General features: G+C 47.2%; 1 protein-coding gene across 6 annotated transcripts in view; it reads left to right on the top strand.

Moving 5' to 3' along the window:
• Positions 1-13,380, top strand: part of LOC309867843 (membrane progestin receptor gamma) — a 74,924-nt gene that overhangs the window by 22,109 nt on the left and 39,435 nt on the right. For all 6 annotated transcript variants that reach the window (XM_082736911.1, XM_082736912.1, XM_082736913.1 and 3 more), the window contains exon 2: positions 9,031-9,191. In XM_082736911.1, coding sequence (XP_082593037.1) covers positions 9,141-9,191 — 51 coding nt within the window. In that variant the 5' untranslated portion in view covers positions 9,031-9,140. The remainder of the gene's footprint in view (positions 1-9,030; positions 9,192-13,380) is intronic.

The following is a 13,380-nucleotide window of genomic DNA, read 5'->3' as shown; positions in this document are numbered from 1 at the left end:
CATGGTACCATGCCAGCAATTTATTTTTTTCTCACCTCTTATTTTTGAAATAGTTTGGAAGCCCAGAGCCTCTGCTTTCCATACCCATCCATCTCATGACACCCCTCCCATTCATTTTCTCTTCCCTGCCCTGGGTTCAGCTCTTCTCATCTCTCTGGACTCCGGAGCTTCCTGTCCCCGCACAGGGGCAGTGTGCTGTTGTCTCTCTCTTCTCTAGCAGACGGGGATCTCCTTGAGGCACTCCGAGAAGTCCAAAAGCCTGGCAGTGTGCATCCCCTGGTGCCTAGGACAGGCCTTGAGGGCTTTGGGACTCCCTGTGTGCTTGGATGCAGGCTGGGTCTGGGGCTTCTAGGGAAACTGATTTGAGTGCAGTTGACAACAGGAAGAGAGCAAGCATGTGGCAGGTGACAGAGAGCTGGTCAACCTCAAGTTTCAGCGGCTGCCGGGAGAGGAGAGGAGGTATCCCACCAAGTATAGCTCTGCAAGGGGGAGAGCTGAGGGGACACACAGCTGCGGGTGGCCGGATGCTGGAATCTGTAGCAGGAGTGAGCAAAAGTCTCCAGAGGGAAGGGAGGGAGGCCTGGGGTCCTCGTGAGTGGGATTCATGCGCTTAGGAAAGAGGTCCGAGATGGATCCATTGCCCTTCCTGCTGTGAGGACAGGGCAGTGAGTGTGCAATCTGCAATCAGAACAGGGCCTTCACCATAACCCGACCATGTTGCAACCCCCCCCCCCCCATCTTGGACTTCCAGCCTCTGGAACTGTGGGTGAGAAATGTTTGCTGGTTTTTGTTTGTTTGTTTGTTTGTTTGTTTTTAAATATTTTATTTGTTTGGCAGAGAGAGAGAGGGAAAGCACCCAAGTAGGTGGGGTGGAGGCAGGGGAGAAGCAGACTCCCTGCTGAGTGAGGAGGCTCAATCCCGGGATCCTGGGATCATGACCCGATCTGAAGGCAGATGCTTGAGTGACTAAGCCACCCAGGCGTCCCTTAACTATTTTTTTTCTTTCTTTCTTTTTTTTTTTTAAAGTAGGCTCCCCAGAGAGCTTGAACTCATGAGCCTGAGATCAAGACCTGAGCTGAGATCAAGAGTCGGACACTTAACCGGCTGAGCCCCCCAGGTGCCCACCATTTCAACTATTTTGAAGTGTTAAGTTCAGTGACATTACTTATAGTCACAGTGTCGTACAAACATCATCACTGTCCATTTCCAGAATATTTTCATCATCACCCATTAAACAGCAACTTCCCATTTCCCTGTCTCGCCAGCCCCTGGCAACTTCTGTTCTATTTTCTGTCTATAAATTTGCCTGTTCCTTACCTCTGATAAGTGGAATCCTACAGTGTTTGTCCTTTTTTGTCTAGCTCATTCACTTAACATGATGTTTTCCAGATCCATCCATGTGGTCGTCTATGTCAGAATTCTATTACTTTTGAAGGCTGAGTAACATCCCATCACATGTATGGACTGCATCGTGCTTGGTCATCTGCTGATGGACACTGGGGTCACTTCCGCCTTTCACGTATTGTGAATATGGCTGCTCTGAACACAGGTGTACAGATATCTGTTTGGTGTCCGCTTTTAATTCCTTTGGGTATGTCCCCAGAAGTAGAATTTCTGGATCCTACAGTAATTCTCTGGGTAATTTTTTGAGGGACTGCCATACTGTTTTCCAGAGTGGTTGCACCATCTTACATTCCTCCCAGTGATGAGCTAAGGTTCCAGTTGTTCTCCATCCTCATCTACACTAGTTCTTTTTTTTTTTCTTTTTTTGACAGCCATCCTAATGGTGTGAACTGGTATCTCACTGTAGTTTTGACTTATGTTTCCCTAATGACTAGTGCTGCTGAACCATACACTTTTATGTGCTTGTTGGTCCTGTGTATGTGTTCTTTGGAGAAATGTCTATTTAAGTCCTTTACCCATTTTTTAAATTGGGTTATTGTCGTTGTTGAGTTGTAAGGAGTTTTTTTTATAGATTCTGGGTATGAATCTCATTGGGTATATGGTTTCCCATTGTTTTTCACTCTCTTGATAGTACCTTTGATGCACAAAACATTTTAATTTTCATATGCATTTTTAAGCTAAAGCAGGAGTCTGCAGGCAGCTTGGGGCTGCTCTTAGATTCTGTCCGCCCCTATTCCCCAGCTTCCCTAGTGCACATGGTGGCGAGGACCATTTAGTGGTCCTCTGGGAGGGGCCTTCTGGCTCAGTGATGGGAGGGAAACTCTGCCCTGTTTGCCTCCTGGGCTCTGTGCTGTTTTAGGGTTAACATAAAGGAGATCTAGACAGGGGCCCCAGGGGAAGGAGGGAATCAGAGGTGGGCTGGCCAGCCAGTATGGTCAGAAAGAGGCCACCCTTTCTGGTCCTCCCCACCGTCTCTTCGTGAAACCTGAACTCCCTCTTAACGTTGCTTCTTTGGGTCAAAGGTACAACTTCTGTTCTGAAATGCCATTGATGACATTCATGCGTCTGGTGGTAACTTGAATTAGAGACCTCTCAGCAGCTTCCTGATCTCATGTTTCTAGTTTTCTAAAGCAAGCATGGGAAAAATTCCCTACCAAACAGCCTTCTTTGTTTTTGCTACATATGCCTGACTATGAGTTTTTTGTTTTCCAGCCTAATTTCTTTTTTTCTTTTTCTTTTTTTTTTTCCAGAAAAGAAGAAGTAGCATAATAGTTGGGTCCATCCAGAGTTTTTCACATTTGGGGCCCACTGCATTCCTTTATTTTGAACAATTGGTTGGCTGTATGGGCATTTTGGGGGAGACACTGTAACCTGAAACTTTCCCCATCCATGCTTGTTTGGGATCCTTCCAGAAGGCACCTGACACACACAAGCAACTGAAAGAGAGAGAAAATGTTATACAGATGGAGACTTGCACAGAAAGTATAACCCAGATTGATATTTATTCTGGGGATGTGGCCTCTGATTGTAAGAGCTGGTTTTGTTATAAAGGAGACCTTAATGATCCCTTTCAAGAGCAGAGTAGGAAGATGGAAGGAGTAGCCGTGGCGAACTGACCCAAGCCAATCGCTCACTTCCAGTCTCTGTGTTTCATCAATTCCTATGGTGGTGGTGTTTTATGAGCTTTGAAATCAGGATTCATTTCCAGAGGGTGCCTTCATCTCCTGATTACAATGGGCAGCACTTCTTTCCCTGGTACACGAAACAGTGATGTGACTTCCAGCTGAGAGTGTCTGGAAGTGCGTCAGTGTTTAGAGATAACTGAGAGCAAGGGGACCCCCAAACCCTCACGGTCAGACAGCACGGGCACAGCACAGTGAGAGTCTCAGGCTGAGTTCCCCTGCCATCCTCATATTTTTCAGCAGGTGCCAAAGCAGGAGGATGGCCTGTTCTGTGGCCAGGTGAAGTCTTAGCACTACCCTCTTTAACGCTTTTGCACACCTTTTCTGTAAGCACGTGCAAAGTTGATACAACATTTATCTGGGGGCCTGGGACAGCTGGACTTCTTGGTTTTAGGCTCCTGAATCCTCCCTACAGGGCTCACCTGGGCTTATTCAGGGGGGAGTCACCCTGGGGCATCCAGTCACTGTCCCGGCTCATGCAAGAGGATGGGCGCCTGGATGATCCTTCTCATCAGCTCCCATATCTTCTGTTCCACTCATTTTGCCAGTTAAACAGCACCCATTGCGCTAATTCGCAAACACTTTGGTGTGGGTCAGAAATAAACCCCGCTGAACCAAAGGTGTGGCCTCTGGAGTGTGAGTTTCTGCTTCGTCTTTCAAATGCTAATTAACCACCACCCCAGGGGTGTGGGTTAAACCTAACCATTTCATATCAAGCTATCTGTGTGAAGTGTTTGAGAGCAAACCACGTGCAGTATAATAATAGCAAATGAATACTTCCGACTCAGGGTACATTGTGTAACAGCGGCATTAAACACAGCTTCTCTAGACTTCAGGGACGCCTGGGTGACTCAGTTGGTGAAGGGTCCTTGATTTCTTGATCTCAGCTTTGATCACGATCTCTGATGGTGATCTCAGGGTTGTGAGATGGAGCCCCATGTCGGGCTCAGTGCTGGACCGGGAGCCTGCTGAAGATTCTCTCTCTCCCTGTCTCTGCTCCTCCCCTGCACCACGTGTCCTCCCCCCCCCCCCCAAAAAAAGCACAGACCTCATATAACTCATATGGAAATGAGACTATTTTTCACTTAAACTGTGTTAGTAATTCTAGAACGTGGCTATAGTTATGAAGATATTGTTATTGAAGATGCTTGTGAAGATGGTGAATACACTTATTTCTGTGAGATGTCAATGGAAAAAACAATATTTTAAAATTAATTCATTGGGTATAGTAAGGGATTCTAATATGTCTAGCCACATTAATAAGTTAATGTTGCAGGGAGAGATATTGTGTACTAGTTCAACTGCATCCCAGAAGTTATACATTTTTTCGGACCCTCTCATTGGGAAAATAGCCCATCAACTTATATTCAGCAACTTTATATGTAGGTGTATTTGAGAGGTTACAGGGTTTGCTTGCCCAAGTCCTCAGGGCCTGGGATCTAGTGTATAGGATGAAATTTCTAGCAGGGGAGGGACCTCCAGGAATAAGGATGGAATGCCAGCCTGAGAGGGATGAGGTGGTCAGGGGCAAGTTTCACCTTGTATTAATTTTGTTTGGTCTTAAATCTGAGAAATCTGAGAGGACTAGTTGGAAATTTGATGGTGATTTTGTTGTCATGATTTGGCCTTTTTTTTTTTTTTTTAGTGTTGTTTATGGCTATTTCAGGAGAACTTGGCAGGTCTTGGAAAATATGTTGTAGCCCATTTCCCTTTCTTTTCGTTGTTCTAAAACATATCTTTAAGCTGTGGGACCCTCATTTAAATGAATCTCACATGGAACACCAATGTACCGTTGAAATCTTAGCCAGCATCACATTGTGTCTCTAATGGGAACTGTCTGAAGCACTTTTGTCTTATTCACTCTTGTTTCTAGGCCTCTGCAGACAGAGAGAGCAAACCAAGCTGCTGTTTGAAATACTGGAAATTACACTCTGGTTTTTATAGTGTTGGTGAAATTAAGAGCTTGGCATGTGATAGGAACGAAAAACACCAGTGAGTTCATTGATGTTCAGTTACATCTGCCATGATTAAGAGGGGATACAATGTATGAAACATAAGCCAGGGTTGTTTCATGATTTCGACAGACAGAAAGGTTTATATTTCAGATGCAACCTAACAGTGGTTTAATGGAAGAGTTCCTGCTTGGTACAAAGACAGGACACAAGAAATCTCAAGCTTTTGTAAGACCCAAGGTCAAGTCTTACCCAAGAGTTTGTCTCAACCTGATTAACAGACAAGGAGGGCCATCCTTTAACCTCTGGGTTATGAACATCATCGTAAACATTCTGTGTGGTCCTTCTCTCAGTAGCAAAGGGAAATTAAGACCTAGTGCTCTGTGCTAGCTCTTTGTAACCTTTATTCAAAGTCCCTTCTCTACTGAAAAGGAACTTACAAAACCAGAAATCAAATCCTAGTTTTCTAGCAGCCATTCACTGTGTGATCTTGGGCAAAACCCATAGCTTTTCTAAGCTTTCATTTTCTTGCCTGTAGAATAGAAAATGAATCTTCCTATCTGAAAATTAGTAATAATAGCAAGTGTTTGTTGGACCCTTACTTTACGCCAGGCCTTTTGCATGGGTTCTGGCGTTTCATCATCATGACATCCCCATGAAGAAAGTACTACCGTTGTTTCCATTTTACCCTTAGGGTAACCGAGGCACAGGTGTTAATGTTCCTTGCCCAGGGTTGCGAGGGTTGCACTGGTCTTTGAATGCAAGTGGCTTGAATCCAGCACCCAGGCCCTGCCCTGCCCTGCCTTGCCTCCTGAGATGGCCACAGTGGGGGTGAATGAGATGGGCCAGGGAGCAAGGTGAGAAGGACGGGGTTGGTGCGGTGGATGAAAGTTTCCTTCCTTCTCAGGGTGACTTGTGTTAGCTAGTTGGGTGTCACATCTCTTTATACATTTGTTGGGGACAGTGACTGTCTTTCTTACTCCTCTTTTTTTTTTCCTGTGCAGTGAAAGAAGAGAATGGTATGGAAGCTGCCTACTTCCGTCCATTCTATGTGTCACAAAGTGATACAATTTTTTTTTTAAAGCTTTATTTGTTTATTTTAGAGAGAGAGAGCATGAGCAGGGGGAGGAGCAGAGGGAGAGAGAGATTCCTTGAGCAGACTCCCTGCTGAACATGGAGACTGACATGAGGCTTGATCCCAGGACCCTGAGCTCATGACCTGAGCCAAAACCAAGAGCCGGCCACTTAACCAATGGCACCATCCAGGTGCCCCAAACCCATACAACTTTTGTATCTGTTTAATTCTCACCGTGTCCTTCAAGCCGCAGCAGCCCATGGAGAATCCTCAATTACACATTTAGACTTACCCGTACCTGTCACGTGATAAATGTGGTAAATAGTGGCTGAATGAAGAAGTTGGGGACTCCCCTGCTATTGTCATTACCCCTTATGTTTGCAGTTTAGGCTGGTCATCGTATTGGGATGGTATGTGCTGGGAGAGAAGGGGACCATTCCTTTTCTTTGTCTTTCCCTTGACATTGAGGCTACTCAAGGGAGTACTAGAGGACCAAGGTGGGCAGGTGTGTGGAGACCAGTCTTGGTCCCACTGCCAGAGGATTTCCTGGTGTGCCTGAGGTCCCCCACAGTAGCAGACCTCCATCTTGTGTCCTGCCACTGGGTGAGATTATGGTGCTTCAGAGAGTGTGGGAGTCTTGGTAATTAGGCCTGCAGAACTGAGAGAACAAAGGTGGGCCATGGCCCACTCACATCAATGTTGTTTGCAAAGTATTAACTTTTATTTTCTTTAACTTAAGTAAAGTGCGCTTAAAAAAAATTATTTTCTTGGGGCACCTGGGTGGCTCAGTGGGTTAAGCCTCTGCCTTGGGCTCAGGTCATGATCTTAGGGTCCTGAGATCGAGCCCCACATCGGGCTCTCTGCTCAGCAGTGAGCCTGCTTTCCTCTCTCTCTCTTTCTCTCTCTCTGCCTCTCTGCCTACCTGTGATCTTTGTCAAGTAAATAAATAAAATCTTTTAAAAAAATTATTTTCTTAAAAAATTATTTATTTTCAGGATGCCTGGGTGGCTCAGTCTGTTAAGCGGCTGCCTTCGGCTCAGGTCATGATCCCGGCGTCCTGAGATCGAGTCCCACATCGGGCTCCTTGCTCCACAGGGAGCTACTTCTCCCTCTGCCTCTGCCTGCCACTCTGCCTGCCTCTGCTCTCTCTCTCTGACAAATAAATAAATAAAATCTTTAAAAAAATTATTTTCTTCATTATTCTGTAGTTTGGAAATATTACACACTTTTTATAGTGGTAAAATATGCACAATGTGAAATTGTGCAACGATATTTAAGTGTCTGATTCAGTGACATCACAGTCAGAATGCTGTGCAACCATCACCACTACCCGTTTCTCGAACTTTCTGTCATCCCAGACAGAAATTCAGTACCCCTGAAACAACAATGCCCCATTCCTCCACCAATCCAGCCTCTAATCTACTTTTTGTCTGTGTGAATTTGCCTACTCTAGGTACCTTGGGTAAGTGGAATCCTACACCGTTTGTTCTTTTGTGACTGGCTTGTTTCCCTCAGCGTAACGTTTTCAATTTTCATTGATGTTGAAGCACCGATCACAGCATCATTCCTTTTTAAGACCCAATAATCTTCCTTTGTGTGCCCAGACCATATTTTGTTATTTTGTCTACCCATTCATCTGCTGGTGGACACTTGGGTCATTTTCCCCTTTGGACTTGTGGATAATACATCAGCATTTTTAAGAAAGAAGCAAATTTATGGCAATGAAACATAAGTATATGGCATTTTGTTACAGTGTTCTTCTTTTTTTAAGATTTTATTTATTTGAGAGAGAGAGAGAGAAAGAGCATGAGCAGAGGGGAGAAGACAGAGCTGCTGAGCTGGGAGCCCGATGCGGGTTTCAATCCTGGACCCTGGCGTCATGACCTGAGCCGAAGGCAGACGCTTAACTGACTGAGGCACCCAGGTGCCCCAGAGTTCTAGATAATAACACATAGAACATAAAGACTATAATAAGCATTTCGCTGAAGGCCCAGCATGAGCCAGGCAGATAACCCGAGTTTCCAGCCATCCCAAGAGTGTCCTTTCCAAGCACTTGAGCAGGTAGCTTTGCTTGTAGGCGGAGGTGGTTGGTGTCACGTGAGAGGTACAGGCAGGGTTTCTGGACCTTCTGAGGCAGGGACAGAATTCCTCTGGGGGAGCTCTAAGGATGGGGCAGATCTTGGCTCAGCAATGATGGGAGCTGTGGGGGGCAGGGGTGAGGCGTTAACCAGGGTAAAGTCCTAGCACTGCTCTTTCTTTGCTAAATCCAGCTTGCATGTTTCTATTTCTCAGGCCGACCTGAGGGCTTCAGGCCCCTCTAGCTCACATTACTCACAGCTGTTAAGCAGTCTTAATCTTGCATTTAAACAGCCTCGTTACTTGGAGTTGCTATGTCCCCTACAAGTGCCTGGGATTTGCTTGTCTGCTTCTTGTGTATGTCTCAGGGCAACAATGCTCTTGTCGGCCTTCTGGAAGAGTTGCTTTTCTTTGGGTGATCTGGGGCAAGGCCCCTGTCCTCCTTTGCCTGCTGAGTGGACACAGACTTGGGATCACATGGCTGGCCCAGGGGCAGCCCACGATGCTGCCGTGAGCCAGCTGCTTCAGCTGTCCCCTAGCCTAAGAGAAGTCACTGGCCCCCTCTGGCCCTGATGTCCGATGTGAGGGGACCTGGTGGCCTCCACGGCTCTTCCAGCTCTGCAGTTTCATGATTGCCCCTACCAGGCATGAATGACCTCCCTCCAGCCCTCTTGGAATAAATGACTCAGCGGTCTGATAGACCTGCTGCTGTTTTTAAGGAAGCCTGATTATTTTGCCATCGCAAGCAAGTGTTTGTTCCATGGTTAAACAATCTGACAGTCTTGATCCAGCTGGAGTTGGGCTGGGGCTGACTGGATTTCTTCACGCCATCCTCTTGCAGGGAAGCAGCCCTGGCACCGGCTGGCCACACGCATCCCAGGCCATGTCGGAACTCTGAGCCGGCGACGGGGAGCAACTGTCCACCACCGGCCATCCCAACCCAGCTCCGAGATGCTGAGCCTGAAGCTGCCCCGGCTGTTTAGCATCGACCAGGTGCCCCAGGTATGTGCCGAGTTCCTGGGGGGTGGTGAGGGCATGGCCTTTGCCCCCTGGGGTGGGGGACATGTGCTGGCTTTGTCTGCAGCCAGCGGGCTTCCCGTTTCCCCCATATACACTGAACCTGGAAATGGGAGGGATCCCAAGACACCCCTCCCCCTGTGACATCTCTGTTTTATCCCAAACAAAGCCTTTATGGAGATTCCTCATTCGAGCTGAAGACAAGTAGCCAGGGGCATCCGGCTGGGTAGAAGTTTCCTTTGGGACCCTCCCTTGGGTACCTCAAAGCAGGCAGGGGCCAAGTTGCCTCGGGTGTGTGATTTTGCCTTGTCCTTACCACTTGCAGGAGGCTCTGGCACAGTGTGCCTTGGGGCGAACGGGAGGGTGGTCCCGTGGGCCTCAGCCCTGGCCCTATCGTGGACTTCTGGGCCTGGGAGCTCACATGCGGCCTCTCTGAGGCTCCTGGGATGCCTTGACAATCTGCATTTGTAATCGGCCTGAGGTGGGGCCACACGGCTAGGGAGCCAAGGCTGGTGGGCCCACCCCCCTTCCCTGGCGGAGAAGACATTTCATATACACCCTTGGTGCCGGGTCACATTCCCTTCCTTTTGGACTGAAGATGAACCAGTGTTAATGTCAGGGTGGGAAGTTTCAGCTGGAGGATGTCCCAGACCGAAGGGAGACCTTTCACGCTGCAGACTGTCAAGCACTTCCAACTTTCCTCAGAGGCCTAAGACCCGGACACCCTCAGCCCCCGGGATGGAGACGAGGCATGGGCAGAGTGCCTGTGAGGCTGGGTGGCTGCAGCTGGGTGGCACTGGGGGTTGACAGAACGTGAGGCAGAGCTGTCTGGTGGGAAGAGACGAGGGATGTGGCAGGGGACAGACAAATTAAAAATGAGGCTGGACTTGCAGGACACCTCCTGCGGGCTCCCAGGGCCGTGTCTCCTCCTAATGGGATTCTCTTCTGGGTTCTACCCACAGACCACAAATGGCTGTGATTAGTGGGAGCATGGGGTGAATTCTTGGATTCATCCACTCATGAAAGTTTTCTTGACAGCCTGCTGTGTGCAAGGTGTCATTCCATGCCAGACTCAGAATCATCCATACAAATACTGCCCCTAAGCATTTTTAAAATGTGGATGTGTGCCTCTGTTGCAAAGTGGGTTAGGGTGTGTCCTCAAAGATCCAGAGGAGGGATCGGCCACTTCCATCATGGGGGAGAAAGGGCCCAGGGATGGCCCCGTGACAGAAGAGATCTTGAAGATGGGTTGAGGGTGGGTAGCTTGTGGGATGTGGGCCAAGCCAAGTAGGTGGAAGGACTGGTGTGGGCAAAGGCCTGGAGAAAGGGAAGCACGGGGCAGTGTGGGGACTTTCGGGGGTGGGGTTATGGGTGCTGCTGAGATGTCTGTCTGGGTGTTTTGGGCAAGGTCACATTCAGAGCAGGTTCCCAGGAAAAAGGTGAAGGGGGAAGTGAAGGCCTCAGTGAGTACTTTGTGGGCTTCTGAAGCATGGAGATCCTGAAGACGAGGACCAGAAAACCCCAGAGTGCTAAAGCACTTGTCTCTTCTGTCCAGCTTTCCATAGACAATGGAGGTGACAGTATCCTTTTCAGTAAAATGGTGGTAGTCAGAGGCAGAGAGCCAACACTGAACCTCACATCCACTTTTTGCTTTGAAACCTTCCTAGGGTACTTAAATCCACTCCTGGGCTTTGGGGCCCCATGCTCAAGGTTCATGGAGCAAACAGGGGTTCTGTCTTCCTGGAGGGTACTTTTACTTGAGGATTTGCTGGGGGAGGGGGACAGAAATGTTTGTTGCTAAAACAGGTGCCAGTATATTGAGGAGAAAAATGCATACATAATTTGCATGAATATTTAGAATAGACCTCCTACAAATGCTAAGCTTACTTTTGGTGGGCTCTTTGGGTTCTCATACCCAGTCTGTGGAGTGACCTTGGGCAAGATACTTAATCTTCTGACCTCAGTTTCTGCACCTGTAAAATGGGGGGATGGAACTATATGCTTCCTGGGGTTATGGTAATGAGATGGCCCATGTGAAGAGCCCGGCACCTGGGGACCAGTCAGTAATGTTGGCTGCCATTACCATCATCAGATCTTCATACAGAGGCCCTGAGTAGCCTCTCGTTTGGTATGTTAATGAGCTCTGTGGACTGGACCACTTCCCCACCCTCTCTGAGCCTCAATTTCCTGATCTGTGAAATGGAGATAATATCTATTAATTTAGTCTCACACGACTGTTGTGAAGCTCCAAGAAAAATGAAATAGAACAGCGGGACTATTATGAAAGAAAGGAAGCATAGCCAGATGGTGTGTTGTTGGGTAGGTGGGTTTGGGCACTGGGGAACCAGGAACCAACTCAACAGGCAAAGGGTTTCTCCAGCCTGAGGTTTCTCAAAGGGGGTACTTGGATCACCACCATCAGAATCATCGGAGCTTATTAAAATACAGTAAGAATGGGTCCCCTGGGTGGCTCAGTCAGTTAAACATGTGCCCTTGGCTCAGGTCCATGATCTTGGGGTCCTGGGAACGAGCCCCGTGTCGGTCGAGCTCTCTGCTAAGCAGGGAGTTGTCTGTCCCTCTCTCACTGCCCTAACCCCCAGCTCATACTCTTGCTCACATCTCCTCTCTCTCTCCAATAAATAAGATCTTTTTAAAAAAAACGTGAAGAAGTACGATTGCAGGTATTTTTATATTGTTCTTGATTTTAATAAAAAGGAATGCTTTGAGCATTTCATCGTTTAAAATAATGTAGCTTCTGTGTATATACGTATGTAAATAACCTTTATCAATTTAAGGATATTCCTTTCTACTCCTTGTTTTCTAGGATTTTTTCTCTTTAAGAATGGATTTTACAGAATCTTTTTTTCCCCCCATCAGTCCATCTTTTGAGATGGTCATATATGATTTATTTAAGATATTAGTGTGGTGAATTACACCAACTGATTTACTAATGTTAAGTCAACGTTGCATTTAAGTAAAACTTGGTCATGGTGTAATATCTTTTTAATCTAATGCTGGAATCAGTTGTTTAGGAACACTTTCTTTTTTTTTTAAGATTTTATTTACTTGTCAGAGAGATAGAGAGGGAAAGAGAGAGAGTGTAAGTGGAGTGTGAGGCAGAGGGAGAAGCAGGCTCCGTGCTAAGCAAGGAGCCTGATGCGGGGCTCGATCCCAAGACCCTGGAATCATGACCTGAGCTGGAGGCAGATGCTTAACCGACTGAGCCACCCAGGCATCACCTGTTTAGAAACCTTAAGATTTTTTTTTTCTTTCTATTTTTAACTAGAGAGAGAGAGAGCATGCACACGAAGCAGGGGGAGGGGTAGAAGGAGAGGGAGAAGCAGGCTCCCCACTGAGCAGGGAGCCTGACTCGGGGCTGGCTCCCAGGACCCGGAGATCATGACCTGAGCCAAAGTTAAATGCTTAACTGACTAAGCCACTCAGGTGCTCCTGTTAAGGAGTCTTAAATCTTTTTTTTTTTTTTTTAAGATTTTATTTATTTATTTGACAGAGAGATCACAATTAGGCAGAGAGGCAGGCGGAGAGAGAGGAAGGGAAGCAGGTTCCCTGCTGAGCAGAGAGCCCAGTGTAGGGCTCGATCCCAGGACTCTGGGATCATGAGCTGAGCCGAAGGCAGAGGCTTTAAACTGCTGAACACCCAGGCGCCCCAAGGAGCCTTAAACCTGATGAGTTGATGTGTGATGTTTCCTCCGGATACTGCCCTTGCCTGGATTTGGATTAGGATTTTGCCAGCCACAATGAGTTCGAGAGCTTTTATATATGAAAAATTGTATAATATTAGAATATGTTCCTGAGTGTGTGGGTAGAATGTACCTGCATGATTGTCCCACAGGGCCACCCCGTCACCACCCGCCCCAGGGGAACACCGTTACCTGCTAATCTACATGAATGGCAGCCTGTGGTGTGGGGGACGGAACAACTCGTCTTGCAGCTGAATTGTCTTTGTGAAAAGAATTTTTTTACAGCAGCTTTGTTGAGATATAATTCACGTAACATAAAATTCATCTTTTAAAAGTACAGAGCCTGGGGGGTTTTAGTATGGTGACCTACACAAAGTCTGTTCCACAAACTCTTACCATGGTCAATTTTAGAACAGTTTCATTACCCTAGAAAGAAAACTCTGTACCCATTAGTGGTTGTTTCCTACTTGCCA

The sequence above is a fragment of the Mustela nivalis genome, assembly GCF_964662115.1.
Source record: "Mustela nivalis genome assembly, chromosome: 6".
Lineage (NCBI taxonomy): Eukaryota > Metazoa > Chordata > Mammalia > Carnivora > Mustelidae > Mustela > Mustela nivalis.
The sequence above is the reverse complement of the archived record's forward strand: the minus strand, read 5'-3'. Positions and strand labels throughout refer to the sequence as shown.